General features: G+C 40.8%; 1 protein-coding gene across 4 annotated transcripts in view; it reads right to left on the reverse strand.

The window, feature by feature from the left end:
* Positions 1-10,394: 10,394 nt before the first annotated feature.
* The window catches only part of LOC115572254 (polypyrimidine tract-binding protein 2-like), a 54,405-nt gene continuing 38,901 nt past the window's right edge, over positions 10,395-25,898 (reverse strand). For 2 of the 4 annotated variants that reach the window (XM_030402141.1, XM_030402140.1), the window contains 6 exons: positions 20,390-20,423; positions 18,265-18,357; positions 13,249-13,365; positions 12,159-12,258; positions 11,951-12,028; positions 10,395-11,673 (listed from right to left, as the gene is read on the reverse strand). In XM_030402141.1, the coding sequence (XP_030258001.1) occupies positions 11,544-11,673; positions 11,951-12,028; positions 12,159-12,258; positions 13,249-13,365; positions 18,265-18,357; positions 20,390-20,423 (552 nt within the window). In that variant the 3' untranslated portion in view covers positions 10,395-11,543. Of the gene's footprint in view, positions 11,674-11,950; positions 12,029-12,158; positions 12,259-13,248; positions 13,366-13,915; positions 15,481-17,444; positions 17,610-18,264; positions 18,358-20,389; positions 20,424-25,898 lie in introns of those variants that run through there. The other 2 variants (XM_030402143.1, XM_030402142.1) reach the window with 2 other exon arrangements.

Consider the following 25,898-nt stretch of genomic DNA (forward strand, 5'->3'; position numbering starts at 1 on the left):
CAAGCATCGAGGCTTTATAACTTAAACATACAATTTCCTATCCACACCAAACTGCTTGTAACTGTAGAGGCTGTCTCCCCGAACAAATTTCAGCATCAATACTTAGTCTGGCATTTTGCTTTTGGCCGCCATGTTGAAATATTGCCAATCTTCGTACTTAAATTATCTCCTCCTACAGATGTAACACCACCGACTTCAAAGTCACTCAGTAGCATCCTCTGACCTTGAAGATGAAAAGTTATTAAAATCTTTATCCTACGTCATACCTGCTGGCCACAGTGGAGCGTGCAATTCGAATCCTTCGCCGTAAAGCATCGTGTCCTCATAACTTCTTCATACAATGTTCTATCTCAGCCAAATCTAGAGGGAATCTAGAGGGAGTCGCCCTGAATAGATCTGTGCATCAATACTGTGTCATATCAATAGTGCCACCCACTGGAAACCCACTGGAAACATGAGGTAAGTATTATCTCAGTCAATGTTGGCGCCCTACATGCATATACATAAATGAAATTTGGCATGCATGTGTGTTATGACAAGACGCACAAATGACTCATTTACACCCACACTCTCAGTCCAACAGGAAGTGGTCAATTTGCTTAGAAGCACATGAATTTATGGTGTACGTGATGCAAGTCGCCACTAGATGGCATTGTTGTCTTTCAAGGCACATGTATCCTGTCTGAATAACCTCTGAGTAATTCCATTCAATTCCAGTAAGTCAGCCGCATATTCATCAGATTTTATTGAAACTTAAAAAGGTGGCAGCACGCACTTCTTGGAATAAAAACTAGCAAACAAAGCAGAACTTAGATCAAAAGCTTGACACTGATAGACAGCCATAAATACATTGTTGAAAGAAGGCAAGTGAAGCATTATTCTACACTCATTTATGTGCAGTAATGACACACATAGTCAGATGTACATGGCATTTGCAGATAGTTTTGTCTACATTGCACGTTACAACAGGGCATATTTGAAGGGTAATGGGTAGAGCCACATAATGGATAAGTGAGTGGTAGTGAGCCACAGCACACAATTTTCAAATAAGCCAATTTGCTAAGAATGCCATTTGCGTGTTGTGTCTGCCCTGTCAATGTGGCACACAACAAGATGTGTGTAGTTGTGATTCTGCCCAACTTCCGCGATGAACGAAGTGGCTTCCCCTGCGATATGAAACAACTGAGTGAGTTCTGTGGTTAAACACAGCTACTGCAGGACGCTGGTCAAACCTGGTCACTTGACTGCTGTCCCTTTCCAAAAGGAAGAATCACATCTGGCTGCACTCCACTACCTATCTAAATCTTTGGCATTCCACTTCCATCCTCCCCTATGATGCGCTGTCTTCCTGCCTGCCAGTGATAGCAGAAGACAGTGTCTTAGCTGCGCCAGTGGTCGAGTGGTTGGAGTGCATGCCACATACACAGTAGGCCCGGGTTCGAATTTAGGGCGGGGGAAGTTTACTGCAAGCCACAATCCCCCCCCCACGTCCCACTTCCAATCTATTCCCTGCAAAAACACAGGTGTCCATGCCTGAATTCCAGACAAAGGCAAAGAGAAGGCTGTAACACTTCACACAACGTAACGGTGCAGAATTGATTGTCAATACGTACCCGATTACTAAATGTTGTAGAAGTCATTCACCTGCAGTCCATTTGGGTTTCTGTGAAGTGCAGGAAGTTGTTCTGACTTCACCTGAAAGCGCTTGATACTGGCAGGGGCAACCCAGCGCGTTACAAACACACGTTGGGGGAAGAGGCTGATATTCAATCCCGGCGTGCACCATCCCAAACGCAGGCGGTTGCCGCCTCCGTGAGCAACGACCGAGCAACGGGGCTTAAGCCGCAGCGCGTTTGGACGCCCCGACGCGCGCGCTGACTGCGAGGGCCCGTTCATCACTGCTTGCAGTTTTAATTCTAGTTATTCTTCTTCTTCCGTACGTGTTTTGACGCTTTTCAACTCCTTTAAATTTTGAGCTATTGAAACCATTCAACCATCAAAATGTTCAGCTTTTTAAGGACATTACTGGTATTACTTTGGCTTTTCTAACTATTATACTATCGGAAATATTCAGGTTTTTCTGCAAAATTCCCATTCATCCTTATGGGGAATTTTTCAAACTTCATTCTGCTATAACTTCAGCATACCTTCAGCTATAGAAACCGTTCAACTATTGAAATGTTCAGCTTTTTAAGCTCCCTCAGCCTATAGATTTTCAACTCTTCAGCTCTTTCAGCAATTCAGCTTTTTCAAAAAAAAATTTAACATTGCAGCAAATGGGAGAACTTCAATTCCTCTTCAAAACTCATTGACTTTCAACCTCTTCTTCTCCCTCATACCTTGAGCTAGAGACATCATTCCAACTTTAAAACAGTCACAAGATCTTGAACTATTGGACCTGTATTCTTGTACGGTTTTGAAATGGTCACAGTTTTAGTTTTAAGGATTTTTAGCCTGTCTTCTGAGTTTATAATTGGTGTTTATTGCGTCAGCTAGAGTGCGTGACATCATCAACTGCCGCACCCCAGAGTGTAGAGCAGCTCCAAAACGAAATTTTTTTTATGCTTCAGCTTGATTTGGATCCCACATCTTTTACTTGACATAGACAATATATGCATATGCAATGTCTATTTTGTGTAACTACAATAATCCAGAAAGACAACATTATGCCCCATCTTATACAGTGCGAAAATAAATGTGATATTGCCCAACTCAACTCGGCTCCAAAGTCTCAACCGCCCTAACCAGAGACCCACCCTACTGTTTTATCATCAATGAGTGTGGAACATGCATACACACTCCCACCTTCTGTGTCAGTTGTCAAAACTGACCATTGCTCCAAAGGAAGAAGTAAATGGGGATGTGCCACCTACCCAGGTGAGGTGCCCTCATTGCCCAGTGGTTTTGTACAAGAGGAATTTGTTTTTACATATCCAAAGAAAACATGGCCAAGTAAAAAAACACAACATCACAATCTCACTTACAAAGACCATCCGTTGACCAATGTAACGGCCCTATGCCGTCAGAAAAACTTCCAGAGGATTGAGTTTTCAAGTGCATGTGCAGCGCAAGACATGGGGACAGCAACATGTGAAGAGACGTGAGATGGATGTTTGTTTTTCTACTTTGGAAGATTTGGCGTTGGAACACAATAAAATGTTTGTCACAAAAAAGTCCAAGTCAAGTTATTAATGTTGCCAGCATGATAGTGTAATGTTGTGTTTAACTGTATTCCAGAAATGAAATTGAATTTAAACTGCAAGCAGTGATGAATGGGCCCTCGCAGTCCGCGCACGTCGAGCTGCAGCGTTGTTGGACTGTGCGCTCACCTGTTACAAGCATGTCATGACGGGGAGAAACAAGCAGTGAACGTCATGTCAATCGGATGATGTTTGTCTGACTTCTTGTGTCCAGTGGGTGGCGCTATGGATATGACACAGTATTGATGCACAGATCTATTCATGGCGACTCCCTCTAGATTCCTGAAAGATTTGGCCGAGATAGGAAATAGTATGAAGAAGTTATTAGGACTCGATGCTTCATGACGAAGGATTTTTATGGCGGGCATTGCCACGGCCAGAAGGTATGACGTAGGACAAAGATTTTCCTAGCATGTCTTTGGCATGGCCCAAGGAGTATACCGACTGACTCTGAAGTTTGTGCTGTCCAATCTGTAGGAGAAAGAAGTGAAAGCATGATGTACAGCAATATTTCAAAATGGCAGCCAAATTCAAAATGGGCGACTTTGAATGACTGTGTAGATGTATTCAGGGCGAGACTGTCTACATTTATGAGGAATTTTGTGGAGATGGGGCATTTGCATGTTGAAGTTATAAGGACTTGATGCTTGACAGCAAAGGAAAAAAATGGCGTCCGCCGTCAGCCCACCAGGTATGACACAGCTGAATGATTTCCATAACTTTTGTTCTTCAAGGCATGAAGATGATAAATGAGTTAATGTGAAGACTGTGGTGTTTAAGCTCTAGGACAAGATAGTTTTCAAAGTAGGCATGAATTTGTCAAAAACGCCGCCACACATCAAAATGGCTGACTTCCTGTTGGACTAAGAGTATGCCTCCAAATGGGTTTTTTGCGCGTCTGGTCATGATAAATGTGCGTACCAAATTTTGTCCGTGTATGTGCAAGTAGGAGGCGGGGCATCACAATATGGGGCGCTACAGAGCCCACAGGTCACGACCACGCCCCATGACAACACAGATCTTTTCAGGGAGACTATTTCTGCATGCCTGAGAGATTTGGCCAAGATAGGAAATGGTATGAAGAAGTTATGAGGACTTGATGCTTTACAGCGAAGGATTTGAATTGACCGCTCTACTGCGGCCAGCAGGTATGACGTAGGATAAAGATTTCCATAAATTTTCATCTTCAGGGTCAGAGGATGATACTGAGTAACTGTGAAGTCACTGGTGTTATGTTTGTAGGAGGAGATAATTTAAGTACGAAGATTGGCAACATTTCAAAATGGCGGCCAAAAGCAAAATGGCTGACTAAATATTGATGCAGAGATTTATTCGGGGAGACAGCCTCTACATTTATGAGCAGTTTGGTGTGGATAGGAAATTGTATGTTGAAGTTATAAAGCCTCGATGCTTGACGGCGAGGGGAAAAAATGGTTTCCACCGTCCCGCCCACTAAAGTATGACGCAGCTGAAAGATTTTAATAACTTTTGTTCTTCAAGGCATGAAGAAGATAACAGAGTTAATGTGAAGACTGTGGTGTTTAAGCTCTAGGACAAGATAGTTTTCAAAGTAGGCATGAGTTGGACAAAAACGCCACCACACATCAAAATGGCTTACTTCCTGTTGGAGTGACAGTATGGGCCCCCCAGACTTGTTTGTGCGTCTGCTCATGGTGAATCTGCGTACCGAATTTCGTTCGTCTACGAGCATGTGGAAGGCAGGGAAGAACATTAAGGGGCGCTACAGAGCCCGCAGGTCACGACCACGCCCAAGTGACAATGCAGGATCGTAATTTTCGCCGGATGTGAGCTATATTCCAAATTTGGTGAGTTTTTGGGTATGTTCAGGCATCCAAAACTGCAGTCAAACTTGGAGAAGAAAATTTCTTTCCTTCCAATTACAATAGGGACCTCGCAGGTCTACCTGCTTGGGCCCTAATTAACAGAATACTGACAATCTGACAATAGGAAAGTCCAATAATCACAGTCATTTCATAGTTGCACATGAAAATGAACACATCTCCAGACCCGGAACTCCCCGTTCTGTTGCATCACACTTGTCTGGGGCCACTGTGTTGCTCATGATGCCCCTCTCATCCCTGAAGATCCCTGGTAGGTGAGGAAACGACCGGCAGAACTGATGTCTTTTACCTAAGCTTCTCTACTATGCTTTTGAGCAAACAATGTGTGGGTAGTCTGTACTGTGTTTAATGAAGGCATCCTCTGGTGGGCAGACTCGGCCATATACAGGAAAGACAGGGAGAGCATGCCAGCTTCCTGCAAACAAGATCCTGTATAGTATCTGGGCAATAGTCCTTACACTCCTCACACACACACAAACATTGAATTCACGTTTAATAACCGTAATATTAATATTTACAATCAATATTAATTGTAAATTGATGAAACATTACTTAATCAATAAAAAAAAATCATATTTATTATATACTAATGTGATAGTATGACATTTGTTGTGACCGTTTTATTAATTCTCTATTTAATTTGAGAATTCAGTTTATTTAATATTAGTTATTCTTCAGTCCTATTGTGTGTGTGTGCGTGTTTGTTTGTGTGTGTGTGTGAGCGAAGCCCCCTACCATCACCACACAAACATAATATTCACATTTGTATTCATAATGTTGATATTGAAGCTAAATCCATGAAATGTTAACATTATAACTTAGTGATTATTATAGGCTTCTAACTAACTTGTGAGTAAAGTTGTGGCGAGTTAATTAACTAATCAATTATACCGTTACGATAAACATGTAACTGCACAAAATGCATAGAATTATGTTATGTGTAAACCATACAGTCTATGGTGTAAACGTACGTGTTTTTTATGCTTTTATTTGGTTTTTAGCTCGGCGATTAACTAACTTCCGCTTCAGTGGTCACGTCTTCTTTGTTGATGTTTTTTTTAAAAAAATACATTAGACACGGCATTTATTTGGAACCGGCGGTTATTTACCAAAATATACACCTGCACCCGGCGTTTAAAAGGGGACCACATGGTGTGTTTTATAATGTTTTTTATGTGTTTACAGCTACTAATGTATGTAACGCTGTTACTGTGATGACACATGACAGTTAAATATTGAATCTGTCTTTAATAACCACGTCCTGACATGTAACTGTGATTTTTGATAATCTAAGCACTAATAGTCATGACAAAAAATTAACAGACTGCAGATCACGATAAGAAGCTGCAAGTGGCAGTGAGCTGCTTTCTTTTCTTTTAGCAGTGAAGTGATATACTCCATGACAGAACATTATAAAATATGATAATGTATAAAATAACATGTAATGGTAAAAAAAGTACAGTTGCAGTAGGCTTCTATTATAAATATGCAGCATATATATAGTTCATTATTATTATTATTACTACTACTACTACTACTACTACTACTACTACTACTACTACTACTGTTCTGCATATTCTTGACTTTGAATGGGAGCTGCTGTAAAGCATTTCAGTTTCTGATTCATATATTATGCAGTCAGTTGTCCATATTTTAAGTTAAACTAAATGAACCAAGACAGATGTCACATTTACATATCAGGGTGTAGTTATTATAGACACAGATTCAATATTTAAGTGTCATTTATCATCATCACAGTAACAGCGTTACCTACCATACTTTTTGGAGCCAGAAGAACGACTTACAGTCTCTGCTCAGATTCAATTTGTAATGATGAAAACTACAAATAAAACAACCGACCCCGGTGTAATCATGGACTCAGACCTGAATTTCAGCAGCAACACTAAGACAATATCAAAGTCAGCCTACTGTCACCTTAAGAATATATCCAGGATAAAAATCCACATAAGTGTTGAGATGTCATAAAAATAGACATTTCTCATCCATCTCAATCAGACCCTGATAACTGAGGCAACAATTCTGTTGTGGTCATACAAAGCAGTAGGCTCACAAATTGTGGCAAAGATATTGTTGACTGAATACAGAGACACAAGTGAACAGAGTGAAAGACATTTATTGATAGGCAACATACAGATGAGAGTAGATACCTGGACCTATCCCCAACACACACACACGCACGCACGTACACACACACGTGCGTGCGCGCGCACGCACACACAACACACAGGCTCGTTGGTAGAAAACACACGCTTAATTTGGGCCAAAATGAATTCTTACCATAAAAGAAAACTCAAAATGTACAATCTCCTACAAGAAAGTACTTGGCAGCCGTACCAAAGAAAAGGAGATGAGTGAAAAATAAGAACAGTGATCCAGTTTTCTGTGCATCTCTGCTTAATACATAGTCACATTGTTAAGAAAAAACAACAACTGACAAAAGAATCCGTTTCAACAGGTTTAAAACACAATATCAACAAACATCACCAGTAAAATAATCAAAACCACGGAGTAAAGGCACATGTACTTTGGTCCCAACAGGTCTCCTAAAATCAGAGACCAAGACCAGAATCACATGTTGAAACCTTGTTTAAACAGAGAGCTTGTATTTGTTTGTGTGTGCACCCACTCACAGCAATGTTTTATAAAACACTGAGATGGGATTTGAGCAGGAACATAAGAGGTGGCTCTATTCTTTAAGGAGAGCTTCACCTTTAGATCCTTCATATTATTGTACATCAGCAATGTGTTAATGTCAGTACATTCCAAGTTATTTTGTAATGAATTGAATCATCAGTTGTCTCCAACAAACACTATTAGCTTCAGATTCCGATTACCATTTCCCAGATTGCCTTTGAATAACCCCACAAGGAACTTAAAAAAAAAATGAAATCATATATCAACAGCTTCAAAGTGATTGTACATGTATGGGAGCAGCAAAAAGGTATGCCAGTTAGAGCTGCCTCTTGAAATTCAGAAAGTGCAGTACACTGCACAACAAGTAGTTTATTCTATTCCTTTTGAGGACTGTAGGTAATTCTGTCCTCATACATGTAAAGTGATTATGTGTAGTGCAGCAGATCTGTTGTAGGTTTACAAGCGTTTGATGTATGGTGCTAAAATGGCTACAAAGTAACTTTGGGTGCTGGTAATGCAAAACAGCACAAATCACACTTTAACATTTAGTGACAGCCAAGTTCACTCCTTTATTCTTGTAGCGTGGAAGAAATGTAAAAGAATTTGCTTTAACTTGAAAGCACCAAAGTACACAAGCGATCAGTATGAGATTTGAAGAAGTGAACCAGCACACTCAGAATGTGTGTCAGAAACGGCACAGTTTTAAAAACATCCTCAAATGACAGCAACTTAGGCTACCAACCTTAAAGGAAATAGGAGTCATATGACTGTAGCAGCGACACAGTACAGAAAATAACAGATCATACAATACAGGAACTCTAACCTCAAGAGAAAATCCAGCACACCAGGCAATGACTTGATCGGCCAATATAAAAAAACAGCTACCTGCTCTTTATACTCCCTAAAAGTACAGTATTTCACCTGGGGGTGACACCTTATGTCCTGTGTCACACAGGGTGTTGCGTGCCAGATATGCCTTCCTATCAGCTTGCACTGGGTGTCTCGTAACTACAAACTTAATTTTTTTCAAACTTTAAATTTTTTCACTATTCGTAGTCAATTTCGTTGCATTTTAATCCAGGTTAATTCCTTAAAGGAGGACTTCGGTCGATTCAAACATGCAGCTTCAATGCTCAAGCTACCCTTGACTTGCCAGTACCGAAGACGCGAACAGATTTGGTCCAGCCATTACAGAGCTCCGTGAACGGAGACTTAGCATTGACAGCTAACAGCATGGGGTCAGAACTTTACACTGTGTTTTAAGCGTCTTAACATGCTCCACATCTCACACCGAATGTTATGCAACAGCAGCAGACACCTTAGCACACAGCACTGTAGCGTGTATGACTCAAAATAAATAAAAAAGTAGTTAAAACAGTGTGTTTGTGCAAGGAGCTACTTACCTGTTTGTTGACATCCGTGTGTTCCGGTAGCTAGACCAAACTAGCATATCCATCGAGTGTGCACTTAACAGGCTTAACAGGCTATTCTAAGGCTCATAGCTCATGACAGGCTGTAACATGGACATGTACATTATGAACATAAACACGAAAATGCTGGATTACGTTTCCGTCTCCGCCAGTGAGGGAGTAAGTGCATGCTCGACGGATTGACTAGTTTGGTCTAGCTACAGGAAGACACGGATGTCAACAAACAGGTAAGTATCTCCTTGCACAAACACACTGTTTTAACTACTTTTTTATTCAGTTTGAGTCATACACGCTACAGTGCTGTGTGCTAAGGTGTCTGCTGATGTTGCATAACTTTTGGTGTGAGATGTGGAGCATGTTAAGACGCTTAAAACACAGTGTAAAGTTCTGACCCCATGCTGTTAGCGTTCAATGCTAAGTCTCCGTTCACGGAACTCTGTAATGGCTGGACCAAATGTTTTCGCGTCTTCGGTACTGGCAAGTCAAGGGTAGCTTGAGCAATGAAGCTGCATGTTTAAATCGACCGAAGTTCTCCTTTAACCTAACCAGGTAGTTTTTGTGCCTTAACCATATGGTTTTTCTTTTTTTAAATACCTGAAAACAATAAATTCATTAAGTCTTAAAGTAAAAGTCAATGAGTCTGGTTGAATGAGAGTCATGAACAAGATCCATTCATCAACTAGCATAACAACCATAACAAGCGCCCGTCTCCCCCTAAAATTGTTACTGAACTCATGTCTGTGCAGGAAACCTGAGAGAAAGGGATTTTTTAAAGACACTGTACTTTTGTAGCGTCTGACTGAATCTCTTTAGTTTCTCTCGTCCTGTCTGTTCTTTCAGACATCTGCTGTGGTTTACTGTTTTATATGTTCACTTTCAGCCATTTCAGGAGTCCTATTTATTGTTTACTTATTGCTGGTGAAAACACATTATTTCCTGTAATGTTTATATTTTTGAATTGTGAAGACGACGTGGTAAATGAAATGTGTTTGTAACTGAATTTGGAGCGCTACATTGTTTGTGGTGATTCTTCGATAGTACCGCAGAGATCAGGACAAGTGCATCATTGCTTTAAGGACACCCTCACATTAGGTAATCTGTACCGTGCCCAAGCACATTTGACCCCCAAAAAGTCGAGTTTGTTGTTAGTGTGAGCATTTCTTGGCCCTGGCACGGCTGGAAGAGGTGTGGTTTGGCACTGTACAGCTGCTCATGCACGAGCGCAAGCACAGGTACACAACTGGACATGAAGTATAATCATGTGTATTATTGCGCCTTGCATAATCAAGAAATCCAGGAATGTGAGAGGCTGTCTACAACCAAAACAACACAAGACAAGCCACAAAAAAGTCCATAAAGTAATTTTCTGTGTTATGTGCTACGATGTGGTGATGAATGTACAAGAAGTTACCCTGCTCAGGCCTGGTTGTCGCCAGAGCAATGTGAGTGCAGACCAGTGGGAGCCTGGAGGGAGGGACAATTGTGCTTTGGCCAGTATTGAGCAACTCGGCCAGGTATGAGTGCGCTCTGACACACACCTTTAAGCAGGGCTCTTTCTTCTATATCACCTGAATTCATCAAAGCTTTCCAGCAGAAAACTTAAATACAACTACCCAAGGTATACTTATTACTTTCCATGTACATAGATGTGAGGTCAAATACACAACAAAGGAAAACAGCATGCACTCATAACACGTGACACTCATGGAATACGCCAAACAGTGCACAGCTACATCCCACAAATCCCACCCATCCTGGTTAAATACCAACTTTTAGTAAGGCCCATTTCATCTTAGCAATGACAGATTAGATAGAGAACCAAAAACTCTCCACAGTCTTAAATAGTAACAGTAGGCTAAAGAGTTTTGTTCTCTAAATGTCACCCCCCCGAATTACTGCACTGATGGCTTGGGTTGTGTGTGGTCAGAAGTTTGTTCTGTTGCATCACCACACCTAACAGTGATCATCAGCATGTACTGAACTACCCAGTAATGTACACTTCTCAATCATTGCATCAAGTTGAGAAGTTAAACCATGTGAGAAGTTTAAAATTTGATATAGACCAAAGCAGGGATTTTCACGCTTTGGAAACCTTTAAGTGTATGTAATTGTATGTACTGCTTCTACTGGTCAACAAAATATACAAGTAGAATTTTTTATTTTCTTAGTATTTTGATTGACAACTATTTTTATTCTTAAACTTTTTTAAGCATTAAGCAGAATTTTAAGCTTTGGACATTGAGGCAAATTTCAAATCAGTGATACCAATATTAAACTACTTAATTAATGGTTTGGGTATAGCACATGAGGTTTACAGAAGATGTTGAAAAGAAGACAAAGGGTACCGACTTCTTTGCTTGTCATACAGTTTAGGGTTTAAGAGGCATGTGTAAGGGTTAGATGGTAGACTTTGAAAAGGAAACTTTCAGATGGTGATTCCCTCCCATGTCATAGTTGTGGAGATCCATCAGAGCCTGGATAGCTTCTTCGACTGATGACATTTGGATCAAAGACATCTTACGGTCCCTGGCGAGGAAGGAGCAGAGAATGTTAACTAGAAAAGAGCATATTTCTGCCTGAACAGCACTGTTCCTGGGTTAGCCAAGAGCATTTCAAGCCCCTTCTTGCACAAAGAACAGAATATATTAAAGGGTGTAGTTTGTTAGCTCATCTCTCATCTCAGTGTGTATTTGACTATATAAAAAATATATATATTTTTGGGAATATGTTTTGGTGCAGGATATAAAAAATAAAATCAAAGCATTAAGAGTGTCATAGACAATTTCATTAAAATGCTTCTTACTGGAAGAACTTGAAGGCCTTGACGGTTCCTCCACTGTTAGAGAACAGAAGACGTAGATCATCCTCTCCAACACCATCCCTGGACATGCAAAGACAAACTTTTACTGACTTGAAATAAAGAAGCATGAAGCCGAAGAGATTGCTACACTTATTAAACTGTCATTAAACACAGAACTTGACTTGAATAATTTGTGTAGCGATCGTACTACCGGATATTGGAGAGGTGAAGTGTTGCAGATGGAGGGAAGATGTTCTGGAAGTTTTTGGATCCTGGCTTCTTAAAGCGATGGAGGGGTGAGCCAGAAAAATCTGTCCAACAAAAAACAAAACATTTGAATAATGACCATAACCTAAGGTGCAAATTCTTTCATGTAACAAACATATTATTATATTATTGTTATTAATTCTAAGACATGATAGAGAGGATAGCAAAACAAACGAGAAAATGAAAAATGCAGCAGAACCTGGGATTCCTGCTTTTGTTCCCTCAATATTCTTCTTCCTTGTCAAAAACTGGTTTCGAACATTGTATGACTACATTTCATTTAAGACTTGTCCTGGACCTATGACCTGTGACTATGTGATCTGGCGGTTGTCACTGTAAATTGTTGACTTAACAATTCAACAGGCACCATCACCACTTGAAGTGAAACTCTTGCCAAAAAGTAACCTAGGCTTTATTTGTGATTGTATGTGAGTCAAGCCTTCGTGTAAAAGCATAATTACGACGAAAGAGGCACTTTTAAGATTTACCGTAGTTTCGTTTTCGGCTAGCATCAAAATCGCTATTTTTAAAACACTAAGAATGCTCGACACAACATGAAACTTGGCTCGTAGCATCACCAGGGTCTCTACACATGAACACGAGCATTGAGAACATTGTTTGTGTACACAGAGTTTACTAAAAAGGAGGTTTTTGAACAACTCACGTTAATAGCTGTATCTCTGGCTTGCCGCTATCATGGCAGACAAAAAGGGTTGATCCCTGAGTGCGACCTAACAGGCAGGAGAGTAATGGTGGACCGCTCCCCAAGCCTTCCTGTTAGGTCGCACTCAGGGTTTTTTAGCGATATTGATGCTAGCGTATGAGTGCCATTGAAAATTAGCTTGCCCGAAAACGGAACTAAGGTAAATCTTAAAAGTGCCTCTTTCGTCATAATTATGCTTTTACACGAAGGTTTGACTCATATACAATCACAAATAAAGCCTAGGTTGCTTTTTGGCGAGAGTTTCACTTTAATGCAAAATCAGCAATTTTCAAAGACATTAACATCTTTCAGGATGCAGATAACCCCTTACCTTTAGTGAGTAGTTGGTCATCCAATCCTTCTCTGGGCAGAGCCACAGTTTGATGTTTAGACAGTGTCACTCTCATCACTTTACCAAAGACCTTTTGACCATTCAAGTGGCTCATGGCTACAGGTGAGAATAATAGACAATATGGACATGTGATTAGTATTAAAAGCCTGACAGGGTTTCCACTAGGGCTGTAACGATACACCAAACTCATGATTTATTTATCTTTTTAAATTAAATTAAATATTTTATTTATGCAACATTTCAATAACCTGAAATGTTACCTAAGTATTATGTTACAAGAGCCGGCTGCACGTATGGAGGGCGTTTATATCGGATGGACCCTCACTCAACATAATAAAGAGAAATGTCCCACAAGCAACGTTACAGAACCAAACTAAGGTAACGTAGTAACTGTAACTGTCTTTGGCAACAAGGAAAAAAATACCGGAACTGTAAATGGAGAAGCGTCCCTCTTCCGCCTGTCCTACATTTCTGCCCGAAAAACAGCGTCTGTCACCGGCCAGAAACTTTTACTCACCAAGTATTTATGATGAAAAAAAAATTCTGCGACGGTCAGCCCTCCGGAAAGAGCCTTCAGTGAACTTTCCCGCGGGAAACAGCCTCCGTCCTCGCGAGTGACAGAGTCAGACAGCAACCTGTTTACTGATGGCGATTATGTAATTATGTAATTTAGAGCGAAGAACATAAATTCGTCACTTTCCAGGATGTTTGGTGGGTCAGGATTTCAATCACGACACATTAAAACAGCATCCATATGATTTTAACTTATCTGCAGATTTAGATTGACGGGGGGACACTGGGGAAACACCTTGAAAACACACATACATCATCATCGTGACATGTATCGTCACATCTCTTTAGGAGCCGAAGCGCCGACTTTCTTTGGGAATTACACAGCGGTTCGTCTTTACTCCAGTGGTGCTTCGCCATAGGCGGAGAATTGCGTATGCACCATATATGGACGTGTCCATACCAATCTCAAACGATGGCTGAAATGCCCACACCAATATTAAGGTTGAAGGGGGAAAAAAAATGCGCCTCATGCCTTTGGCACAGCCTCCCAAATGCATCTTTGAAACGAGGTCTGTTTTCTGATTGGCTCAGCTCCCTGAAGGCTGTCGAAGTTGTTTAACTTGCAGGCTTTGCCAGTGTTGACAAGAGGAGGTTGACATACATGTCCGAGGATGTCGGGCATAAAAAAGGTGGACGACATTATAAGCTATTTCACCAAACAAAGTCTGAGTCACCTGAGGAACATAGTCCCCCCTCATAGGCTGCCGCTAATGAATGCAAAACATTGTTTCCAACCGTTTTCTCACTCTTAATGGTGATTGATTTATTACTTTGTCAGGTGACAGAGGAAGCAACACAGCCGTCCCCTTTATCAGACAGCGGTGGAGTGGCAGGGTCACAGCAGCAGGTGAACTTGAATAAGGACATGGTGGTTAATTTAATTTTAAGTGTTAGCTAGTTGTAATATTAAAAGTAGTCCTTGTGAATACTACTGAGTCGTGCTGTGTCACTGCTCATAGCATCAACATTTTATTGATTAGGTGACAGAGGAACCCCAGCCAGGTTGTAGCTCACAGGGAAGATTCAGGGGTACAGGTAAATTTGACATGGTGCTATGCTAAATGTTTAACTGCATGTTTGACTGCTTATGTACAGTAGGTAATGCATCGTACAAAGTTAATGTCATGACTGGCTATGTCCCCACCAATGTCAAAATCAAACCTACATCCTTGTTGGGCCATTGCACATGTCTCAAACAAAGAGACCAAGAGAGGCCTGTAGTTGGAGCCAGAAGCCTAACTACTAGGGCCTCACATGAGGAACTACCAAACAAAGAACAGGGAAAAAGGCCGACCAGGTGTGAAAAACTCCCCCAAGACATCACCCGGTCCCTATTGGCTGTGAGCCCGGAAGCTCCGCCAGGATCACAATGACGTCACTCCCACGTTAAAAGGTCACAGAGCACTCCTGCTCTTTGTATCCCCGGGAGCTCGTTGTGAAGAGACTTCGGTTTCACGCAACTGCTGCTATAAGGGCACAACTTTGAGAAACTTTTTTCCTGTTTTTGCTTGAGCTAACTTCAGTTCCCTCCTTGCTGGACGAGACAGAGACTGTTTTGGCTTCACTTTCGTTTTTGTTCGGACATTCAGTATCGTTTGGATCCAGGAACGCTGCACAACCCAGCCGTTTCCTCACTTCCTGCAGAAGGAAGAAAAGAATCTTCAGAAGAAACAAAACTGTCCCTTCCATCGAGTCGACATATCGCTGTGAACAGCCTGCCGTCAGCAGTTTAGGATGCTAACGCTGATCCCCCGCTCGCCTCCCAAACAAATTGGAGCTCCAAGTTAGACGGGCACCCACGCTACCGCAACAAGCGGCATCTAAATAAGAGGCTTTTGTTTGGGCAGAAACAGATAGTATATAGCAGCGATCCTCCATTGGTGGCCCCTGGGCCACATCCGGCCCGCCGGCCTCCTGTTTGTGGCCCCCAAACTTTTATTCCTTCACCATGTGTTTTGGTTGGGTCAGCACGTGTGCACCGGGACTTGTCTCTATGCCAATGATAAAGAGACAGCTGGGTCACTCACCGCTGGGAGCGCAACTTTTAACTTCCACTTTCGTTTTCGGAGCAGTTCGCATATTCACATTTTGCCGGTGGTAAAAGATTGAAAATGGCATGTTTCCAAGTAAATTGCTATTACAAAGTGAACAGTGAAAATCCGCGACTCAGAGAAATAGGGATTTAAAATCTGCATTCATTCTCCCTCTGACAGGACAAGCCCCACGTATCTGACAGTGCAGCGGTAACAAAGGCCAGACGTAGTTTAACTAATTCTACTCCATCTCATCATGTATTTTCAAACACACAAATATTGTAACGGACAGGGAGTTTCTCCCGGCAAACACCCTTTCACTCACAGTGCCAAAATGTTTATCATCCTTATTAAAACTCAACACCATTTAATCAAAGAACAAATGACGTGAATTAACCCACAATCATCTTACATATCATCTTATTCACAAACACATTCACGAACCATAATTACCCCAACACCAACAGAATACCCAAGAGTCATTGCGCCACAGTCCACAAGGGGCGTTACAATATGCCAGGAGAAGCTGTGATGAAGATTTCCAATTTGAAACGGCACAATGAAATAAAAAAAATGCATGACTGAAGTGATGGACACAATGTTTGAAGGCAAACAAAAAGAGGAAATATTCAACTATGTATTTTAATTTATGTTAAAATGGAAATTACATTTTATTTTAGTTCGTATTTTGTTGTTTAGAATGAAAAGAACATTTTGTTTTGAATATTACAGTATTATTGCATGTGGCCTGACCGACCTCAATACATGGACCTTTGAGTTATTGAAAAAAATCTTTGTGGCCCTTTAAGATTTGTATTTGAGTACCCCTGGTATATAGCGTGGTTTTCTTTGTTGTGCTTTGTTTTTGTTGTGAAAGGACCGCCGAGTCCGATTTATGGTTACCCGTACTGTGTGCTAACCGTGTTTGCTACGCTCCCTAGGAGCTCATTCAGGCTAATCCAGCCTGTACAGTCTTGCCGCCATGTGATCAAAATACGTCGTATTCCGGCTCGATCAGCGGACGATAAACGAGCCTCGATTCGCTTGTCGGCCATTGTTCGAGGGAGAGACGACCGCTGTGCACCACATGGTCGTTGTGTTTGTTTCTTTGTTGTCTGCTAAGCCCCGCTTAGCTTCTTCTTTCTTTTACTAACACACACACACACACATATAAACACACACACACACACACACACACACACACACACACACACACACACACCGAGATACACGTACTCTTTAGGGCGATCTGTTGTAAACTTATAGTTAACAACCCCGCTATACCATAAGACGTGTGCCCAGCATATCCCCTTTATTGACTTTAAAGACAGACTTCCCCCGGTAGCACGGCTACCTTTTTGGGACTGTGGGTATCATCCCTGTAAATTCACCCCTTGTGTTGCCAAACCACACACGAGATCAAAGACGGCGCAACCGCTGCCTTTGTTCCAACCTCACGCGCACGTGTAGTGGTCACCTTTGGTCGATACAGTCACTGCCGCCATTTTTGAATTCCAGGTATATGAATCAGTGTAAACCTTAACCTGAAAAACTTCACCTGATTCCACATTTCAGGTCAGATCAGATCTTTATTGTCCCTCATGAGGACATCCTTTTAACAGCATAAAAACACAAATACAAAGCAGAAAACATACGCACTAATTGAAGACATATGAAGTGTTGCACTAGGTACATAATTCTGAAGAAAAGGGTGTATGATAAACATAACAAAAGCTGCAACACAACAAATAAGAATAAGAAAAATTGTGTGAATATTTGGAAATAAGCTTAGAAGCTGCAAATAATAACTGATTAATCCATTAGAAGTCAACTATTAAATGCTTGCCAGCTATTTTGATAACAGATTAATCAGTTTTAGAACTTCTTAAAAGAAAATGTAAGAGCTTCTTAAAATATTAATATTTTCAGGATTCTTCCCTGCTCTATTACATTAAACTGAATATCTCTGGGGTATGGACAACATGTGAGGACATCATTTTGTTTTGGGGGAACACTGACCAACGTTTCCCCCCATTTCTTTCTCCATTGTAGACTAGACAATTAATTGATTAATCAAGAAAACAGATTAACAATGAAAATAATTATTAGTTGCATTCCCAGTCCAATTGGATTCTACACATAACAAGAATATGTACATACTCCTTATCTTTATTTCACAACATAGTTAGGCTGAGCACCTGCATTCTCATCATTTGGTCCAATGTCCAGTGTGTACCTTTCAAAATGTTGGATAGATTAGAAAAATACCTGGACTATACAGCCTAAGAAAAGGTTTTAACAGTAACTCCTAAATAAAGTCACCCTGTCTTGATTCATCTTATTCTGGATACCAATATTAATGTCTCATATTGTTACCATAAAAACTCACCCAGTTGAGCCTGGTTGCCATCAGACAACTGTATCAGAGCACTATCCTTCTTGTTGTAGAGAATCTTCACCCTCTGGACATCACCATAGACTCCTGACGATAGGGAAGTCACACACCAGACAGACAGACAGACACAGAGAGAGAGAGAGAGAGGAGAGAGAGAGAGAGAGAGAGAGAGAGAGAGAGAGAGAGAGAGGAGAGAGAGAGAGGGAGAGAGAGAGAGAGAGAGAGAGAGAGAGAGAGAGAGAAGGGTAGCAGGAGAGATGGAGCCAACAAAGATAAAGAAGGAGAGGTGTGAAGGACCGGAAGAATAAAGTTAGTACTAGAAAGACAAATGAAGGAAAAGATGGACTCTTCCCATTTGACTTCTACTGGAAACTCAATGAAACTGTATAACAGACGATTTATGTTATGACTATCGACCAGCTAAAAAAGTCAGACACCTTATTCTGTTGTGCACCTGTCACGGGTGTTTGGACTGAACAGAGTGTACATGATTCAGAAATCCAGCTTGAAGATTGTTGATTAAGAAAGAGAAATCCTGAATTGACAGAAACTTTACAGAACCTTTTTAAGAATGCACTAACCTGTACAGTAAAGATGCCCTGAAAAAATTAAATTATTAGATTCTTTTAAGGCCTTTAATGCTGATACTCTTACACTTTTTTGGAGAATCTATAGATAACCTGTACGCATAGAAATGTAAATATTGCTGGGTCTAATGTGACCCTTCTGATATGCCAAGTTAGGTTACTCAAATTTGCAAAGTTGTAGAATTAAATAAAACATTGAACTGTGACTGCATTTGATTAATACAAAAAAAGGCCAAAAGAGTGGAAGAAATGCACAGGTCTTAAGAGCAAGAAGGATTCTTAGTGAGTGCACTAGACAGTCATGGTCCACTTAACCAATAATGTGGTGAGAACAAAAAACATAATCCATGTGTTCAACATACAGGCTCTAGGTTGTCATTTTACATTGTGAGTGGACTGTCTAGGTTTTGGATTAATTTCCTCAATATCTTCAGACTATTGCTGGACAGTGGTCTTTAATAAACTGCCTTTGACAAAGCAGATCTAGTTTGTTATTTTGTTACTTTGGGATAAAACACAGGAAAACTGCTAGAAGCTCATGTTTCTATGTTGCTCTATGCAAAACAAACAAGAGCACAATGAAAAACGAATGGTTAAATGTGAGGTTTGAGATGTAATACAGAATGGAACAAAACTCCACTTGCTTCATCTACCAGATGGGGTTGTTATGTGTGCTGGGCTATCAAGGCTCAAATGAAGTTGATGTGTTATTATTTTTAGTGCTTTTGTAACAGTATTGTTATGTATTGCTTGCTATAGTCATCTCAGCTGCCGATAGCCATTAGAAAGCCTCTTTATTAGGCTGCACAACTTTGGGGAAAAAAACAATAAAAACAACAACAGGCATTGTGCAAAAAGATGACCTGAACAGCTCTATTGTGAAATCATTCATTATTCTAGAACAATTGGGGTGATTTTGTAGGGGACTGCATTTTATCAACAACCTAAGTAGGCCTGCTTTGTTTGATCAATTGATCAAGAATGATTGTGATTGGTGGCTTGTTGTGCATACAGAGCCCATGTGTCAAAGACTCCTTAAATGATATTTTATTGACCAGTATGACTCTGAGGGATGATTACAGCAAGCAAAAACTTGTTTCAATGTACAGACAGAAAAATGTGAACCAATCATTTAATATGAAGAAGCTTAAAACAAGCCATCAAAAAACTGTGCCATTCTTATTGTAAGGACAAGCCCTGCCCACAATAGCTAATAGCTGTAAGGAATCCTAATGAATTCTAAATGAATACCTAATCCACAAACTGTGGTTCAGGTTTTGCCTTTAATTGTGGTGTATTTGTTCTCATCAGTTAAAAGTTAAGCTGACCAAACAGACAACTTCTAAGACTCTTTTTTTTAAATGTAGAGAATAAAGGAAGATTTTAACTTTGTAGGGTACAGTATGATAGAGGGAGGCTTGAAGATACAGAAAGACAGAGGAATAGCTTGTCGACGAAATCACTGAAGAAAGTGAACAAAATTGGATTAACAGAGAGAGATATACAGGTAGAATAGTAGAGGTTGAACATACCGAAGAGGGTAAAGAGACTTTGAGGCGTGACCATCTTTATAGAGAGAGACCGCAGAGCAGAGGACAGGAAGAGGAGGAGCAGAGGAGGAGGAAGAGGAGAGACGAAGGTAGAGATCAGACCGCCCAGCGTTGGACAAGGGGGGAAGTGGTGGTTTCCATGATGATGTGGGGTGGAGCAAAGATGGAAGGCATGGTTGAGTTTGGGGAGGGAGTCAAAACCAGCAAACCCAACATTGGGTTAGACCGAATTGAGAAAAGTGAAGAGAGGTAAAGGTGGTAAAAATACATTTGGGGCAAATGTACATGGGAGGGGGGAAGGGTTTTTAAGAAAAGTGTACAACATTAAAGATTGTATGGCCAAATGAAGAGAAAATAAATGGGAGAAGGGAAGAGCAGGGGAGGGAAGAAGGGAGGCGGGGAAGGGAGAAAGGAGGAGGAGAGGACAAAAACCAAAGCAGAGGTCAGTAAACAGAGCATCAGTGGAACATCACCGGAGTCTGAATGATTGTTGGATCCAATCCAGATACACACACTGTTTCTCCACTTGTGTTAACACACACATGCACACACAAACTCACCCTGCTGAATGCCTTTATAAGTGACGAAAAGAAAGGAAGGAAGGGAATGAAAATAAATTTAAGGGTAGAAAAATGAATAAGCATGAAGTATATAAGTGAGTGATGGAGTGAGTGGCAGATGTCAGACCAAAGGGGGCAGTGCCATGAAGCAGATGGCCAACCATATCGCATGTTATTGAAAGATACAGGTGCCAAAATGAATATTGTCTATGACTAACAGACTGGATTGACAGAAACAGCAATAAAGAAAATCTATATAAACAACGCTAGTGCAAATTTGACTAGTTCAATGCAAAAATTAATCTTTAAGGCAGAAATCCTAATTTTTCAATTAAAAAAAAGGATTATAATGTAACGCGAGTCAATTTGACACATGCATTCCATAACACTGGGGCTTCGACTTCATTTCAATGATTTACTTGGGACCTTGCAAAATTCTTTAGCTCTCCTCTAAATATTTAGTTTATGAATTAAAAAAGTTTGGCCTTCTCAGCTATACTCATTTTTTGCTATTCTTTGTATGTGTATATAGTGCTTCACCAACTTCTTATTTTTCACTGAATTGTGTTGAAATGTATACTGAACATGCTAGAAACTCTAGTAAGCGCCAATAATCAAATGAATAAAATGAAACTGTGTGGTATTTATTATAGTTTATTTATTATTATATCATATTTCTATCACATCCAGAGCTATTTGTTCCATCCATCCATCCATCCATCCATTTACTCAGGGTTGGGTCTGCTTCTGTAAAAATTCTGATGAGAAGAGATTCACTTCTTTGACGCTGCTGAAACATGCCTGTGGAAACACGGCAATGTCTTGAGCGGCTGCGATCAGCAAAAGCGACTGAACTATGGCTCGAAGCCGATGAAGACAGGCCCACATCAGTGGGACATGTAGGAACAAGTTCAATCCATAGAGGCTCAAACCACAGAGAACCTGAATCGAACTTGTTGTTGTTCCCTACATGTCCTACAGATGTGGGACATGTAGGAACAAGTTCAATCCATAGAGGCTCAAACCACAGATCCCCTGCAAATGTCCTGGTGCCAGACACCTCAGTCTTTTGTATTTGCCTCAATGTGTTGGAGCTGTTTTTGCGACACAAAGGAAACCTGCATGATATAAAATATTCATGACATAAACATCAGAAAACATTTTCTGTGCAAAATGTGAAATACTTTGAGTGTATATCTACGTTACATGCTCCCCCTCTGCTGGCCGGGACGTGCAACTGGACTGATGCTTGGCCTCCTGCCTTTCCAGGTGAAGCGGTCTGGCTGATTATGAACCAATATGAGGGGGTAGTGCACTAGGCTCTGTCTCTCTCTCCATTCCACCTTCTATCCAGAGCTGCAGTCAGTCAGCCTGGAGGCCGGCTGTGGTAATATGTGTTGTTTAATATTCATCTGATGGGTGTGGTAGTCTAGTTTTGGTGGCTTTGTTTCAGCTAGGTTTAGTTGTTTCTTTGTGTTAGGGTCAAGGGTTAGTCCTTGGCTCTGACAGCCCTGGTAGGTTGGTCTGGGAGGCTGCCCTTCTTTTGTTTATTTTGGCTGCCCCATCAGTTTGTTTGTTTGGTTATTGTTCAATTTAATACATTTATCTTCTTTTAAACTGCAACTTGACTTGGTTATTTGAGTTAGCCTTCAAAAAGCAGAGACACAATTCTCAGGGTCTGAAACCGGGCCCTCTCTTTACCACAGTTGCACCTTGGAATCCTTTCCATAAATATCACAAACAGCATCAGAGGCAACCCTGGAGGAGTGCAACACCCACTGGCAACATGTGTGACTTTGAGTATACGGACACATCTCTCACTTTGGCTGTATAGGGATAGTTTGGGCAAACTCCCATGGCAACGAAAATGAGAAACCAGGAGCCACGACCCCAGTCTGGCACTCCAAAGCGTCATCTTTAGATTTTTAAAATCAACTACCACCTTTTTTTCATTTTTAAATATTCTTCTCTTTTTCTTCTTTTATGTTCTTGTATCTCAAATTTATGTTATTCAAATGACCAAAGGTACATAAGAATTTCACTGTAATTACTTGTAATTATATGCGACAATAAACAGAGTTCGTACACATTTTTCAAGGTCAAATTCAAGCACTTTTCAAGCACTTTTAAGGGTAATTTTCAAATTTTTCCAGCACCATATCGCTGGGGTAAAATACATGATCTACAAGAATATATACACTCATTTTTATTTTTTTTCACTTTTTATCACAATTATGTACATTGTGTTATGCTGTAAACTTCAAAAATTATGTTTCATAATAGCAAAAAGTTTAGAAATTAAAGGAGAACACAAAGTTTTATCCAAAAAAATGGAAGCCACTTGGCGTTCTTCAGACACACTCGCACCGAGACAGAGAGACCTGAGAGCACCCTGTAATTTTCTTTTTTGACATAAATTTGTATGTTTCAAAATGCAGTGTTGGGAGTAATGCATTACAAAAGTAATGCAATTACTGTAATGCATTACTTTTTGCTGTAACGCAGTAATGTAAGGCATTACAAAAAAAATATTTTACTTGGTACAAATCCCAGTAACGCATGTTACAATGCATTTTAAACCCGAAATTAAGTGGTGTGTTGTTTTTATACAAATTCGCCAACAACTTCCTGTTAGTGCTGGAGAACTATTGATTGAGGAGAAGACGACTGCAGCAGCAGACAAGTTGGACTCTACACTCGCAAGATGGACATACGCTCATTATTTTCAGTTCCTCAGAGACAAGGATGTGAAGAACATTATAGCTACGTGCACTTTGTGTGCAAAACCAAAAGATCTCTCTACCTCGCGAAACAACACAAGTAATTTAACGAAACATCTAGAGCGGTGCCACACTAACATTAAGCTAGCAACCAAAAGAAAGCAAACTGAGGATGAGAGCGGAGAAAAACTAAGCAGCAAAAACATTCTCCCGTTCTGCAATGCTTGAACCTCAAGAAGTGAGGAGACTGTGGCAGAGTATGTTGTCGAAGATATGCTGCCACTTTCAACAGTGGATTCTCCGTCTTTTAGAAAAATTGTGAGCAAGATCCCTGTCCAGGCTAGCAATAACAAGGTAAGCTATCATTGCCTCAACAGGTTAGTGCTGCTGGGCTACTGACTATAATATATCAGGCAATAGAACGGCGACTTTACGTCAATCTGTTTCACATCAGTCTGTATCCAGATAAAACATACAAAAACTTCATAAACATTAGCTAAAGGGCCTTACAATGTAGGCTAATCTTACTTTATTAGAAGTAAGTCATGAAAATGGGAGAAAAGTGAACATTTCCTTTTCACACTTAAAGCTCTTACGTATGTTAGTGCCTGGTGTCACGTTACAGAGACAAACTGAACAGTCGGTTTCTGACTCTGGCACTTTCAGCTCTGGTGCATCAAATTCGACCTTCTCTTCAGCCATCCTTTTCTATTGCTACCAGTCTGCATGTGTAACGACACACGGACAATCAGGCGCTAACTTAATGAGGTCACTTAACGTGATTAATGGTGCGTTAATTATTATTTAGCGTGTTATGGTTTAGCTAACGTTAGCGGTTAACATAAAGTGTTAACGTGCAGTGTTGGCCTAAGTTACTCAAAAAGTCTTAACTTACATTTCTTGTGACTGGAGTGCGCAGACTCTCCCATTGCACAAATCTGCAAATCTTTTTTGCAGACCTTGCGTGACGCCACTCTTTGATTCGGTCCTTATCTTAACCATAGTTTGTAGTTATCATTTTCAAGCCAACCCTTGTTAAAACAACTGCCTCCCGGCACTTTGTCATCTCCTGCTGTCTCTCTTCGAAAGGGGCGGGGTCACACACAGACCGGCAGGTCGCGGAGAGGAGCAGAGAGGCTCAGCGGATCCCAGGAGGAAACATCTCCACAAACGGTTCTCTTACTGATTTTATTTCTCCATGTTATAAGCAAACTATCCAGTCTGATCCCAATTTTGTGAAAGACGTAGAGTATATGACATTAGCATAGACATAATGTCAAGCACTTTCAAGCACTTAAACTAAAATCCAAGCACTTTTCAGACCTTGAAAACACAACATTGAAACTCAAGCACTTTCACGGATTTCAAGCACCCGTACGAACCCTGAATAAAGTAAACCTGAACTTGATCGGGAAAATGAAGAGGCATGCCGACTAAGAAAGAACATCAATGTCTGAAGCTGACAACATCTTATCCTTCCTTGGTGCCCTGCTGGCAAGGAGCAACACAGCAACCTCTGCCAGGAATATGGAGGAGTCTCCCCTGAGCCTCCTACTTGACAAAATCCCCAGAAAACAGTCTGGGCCAAGCCCTGCTTTCTCTACCCGAGTGGCCGATGGTTTGCAAAAATTTCCTTGAGGCAAAGCAAAAGTCCTTCTTTATTGTCTCCCTTAACCTTAACTGGGTTTTTACTTCAGCAACCACTGAGGCTGGTGCCCTTCTGGCCTTCAAGTACCTGTAAGCTGCATCAGGCCCACAAAGAATCCTTCTTCAGTTTGATGGCATCCCTCAGCACTGAGGTCCACCAGGAGGAGCCTAAGTTGCTGCCTGTCTGGCACCAATGAGTTCACTCTCACTACCTGTTTAGGTTTACCAGTAATACAACTGGTACTTGTTGATTATGAATGAATCAACAGGCTCTGATGTCACACTGACGTCCACATGGAAGTTTCATGGGGGAGATTGTGTTGAACTGCAATTCTGATGTAGCTGTTATTTTCAAGGTTAAGGACTGAGTAGAAAGAAGTGAAGATTGCATCCTCTGTGGATCTGTTAGTTCTGCCCATCCAATGTAATAGCTTAAACCTGGAAGTTGGGGTGTAGCCAGGATCTCCGTAAAGATGTAGAAATAAGAGTCTCTGATTTGCTGAGTGAGCCCGAGTCTCGTTTCAATAGCCTGAAATTGGCTATTTTTCTTAACTGTGTTAGATT

Source organism: Sparus aurata, chromosome 21 (genome assembly GCF_900880675.1).
Source record: "Sparus aurata chromosome 21, fSpaAur1.1, whole genome shotgun sequence".
NCBI lineage: Eukaryota > Metazoa > Chordata > Actinopteri > Spariformes > Sparidae > Sparus > Sparus aurata.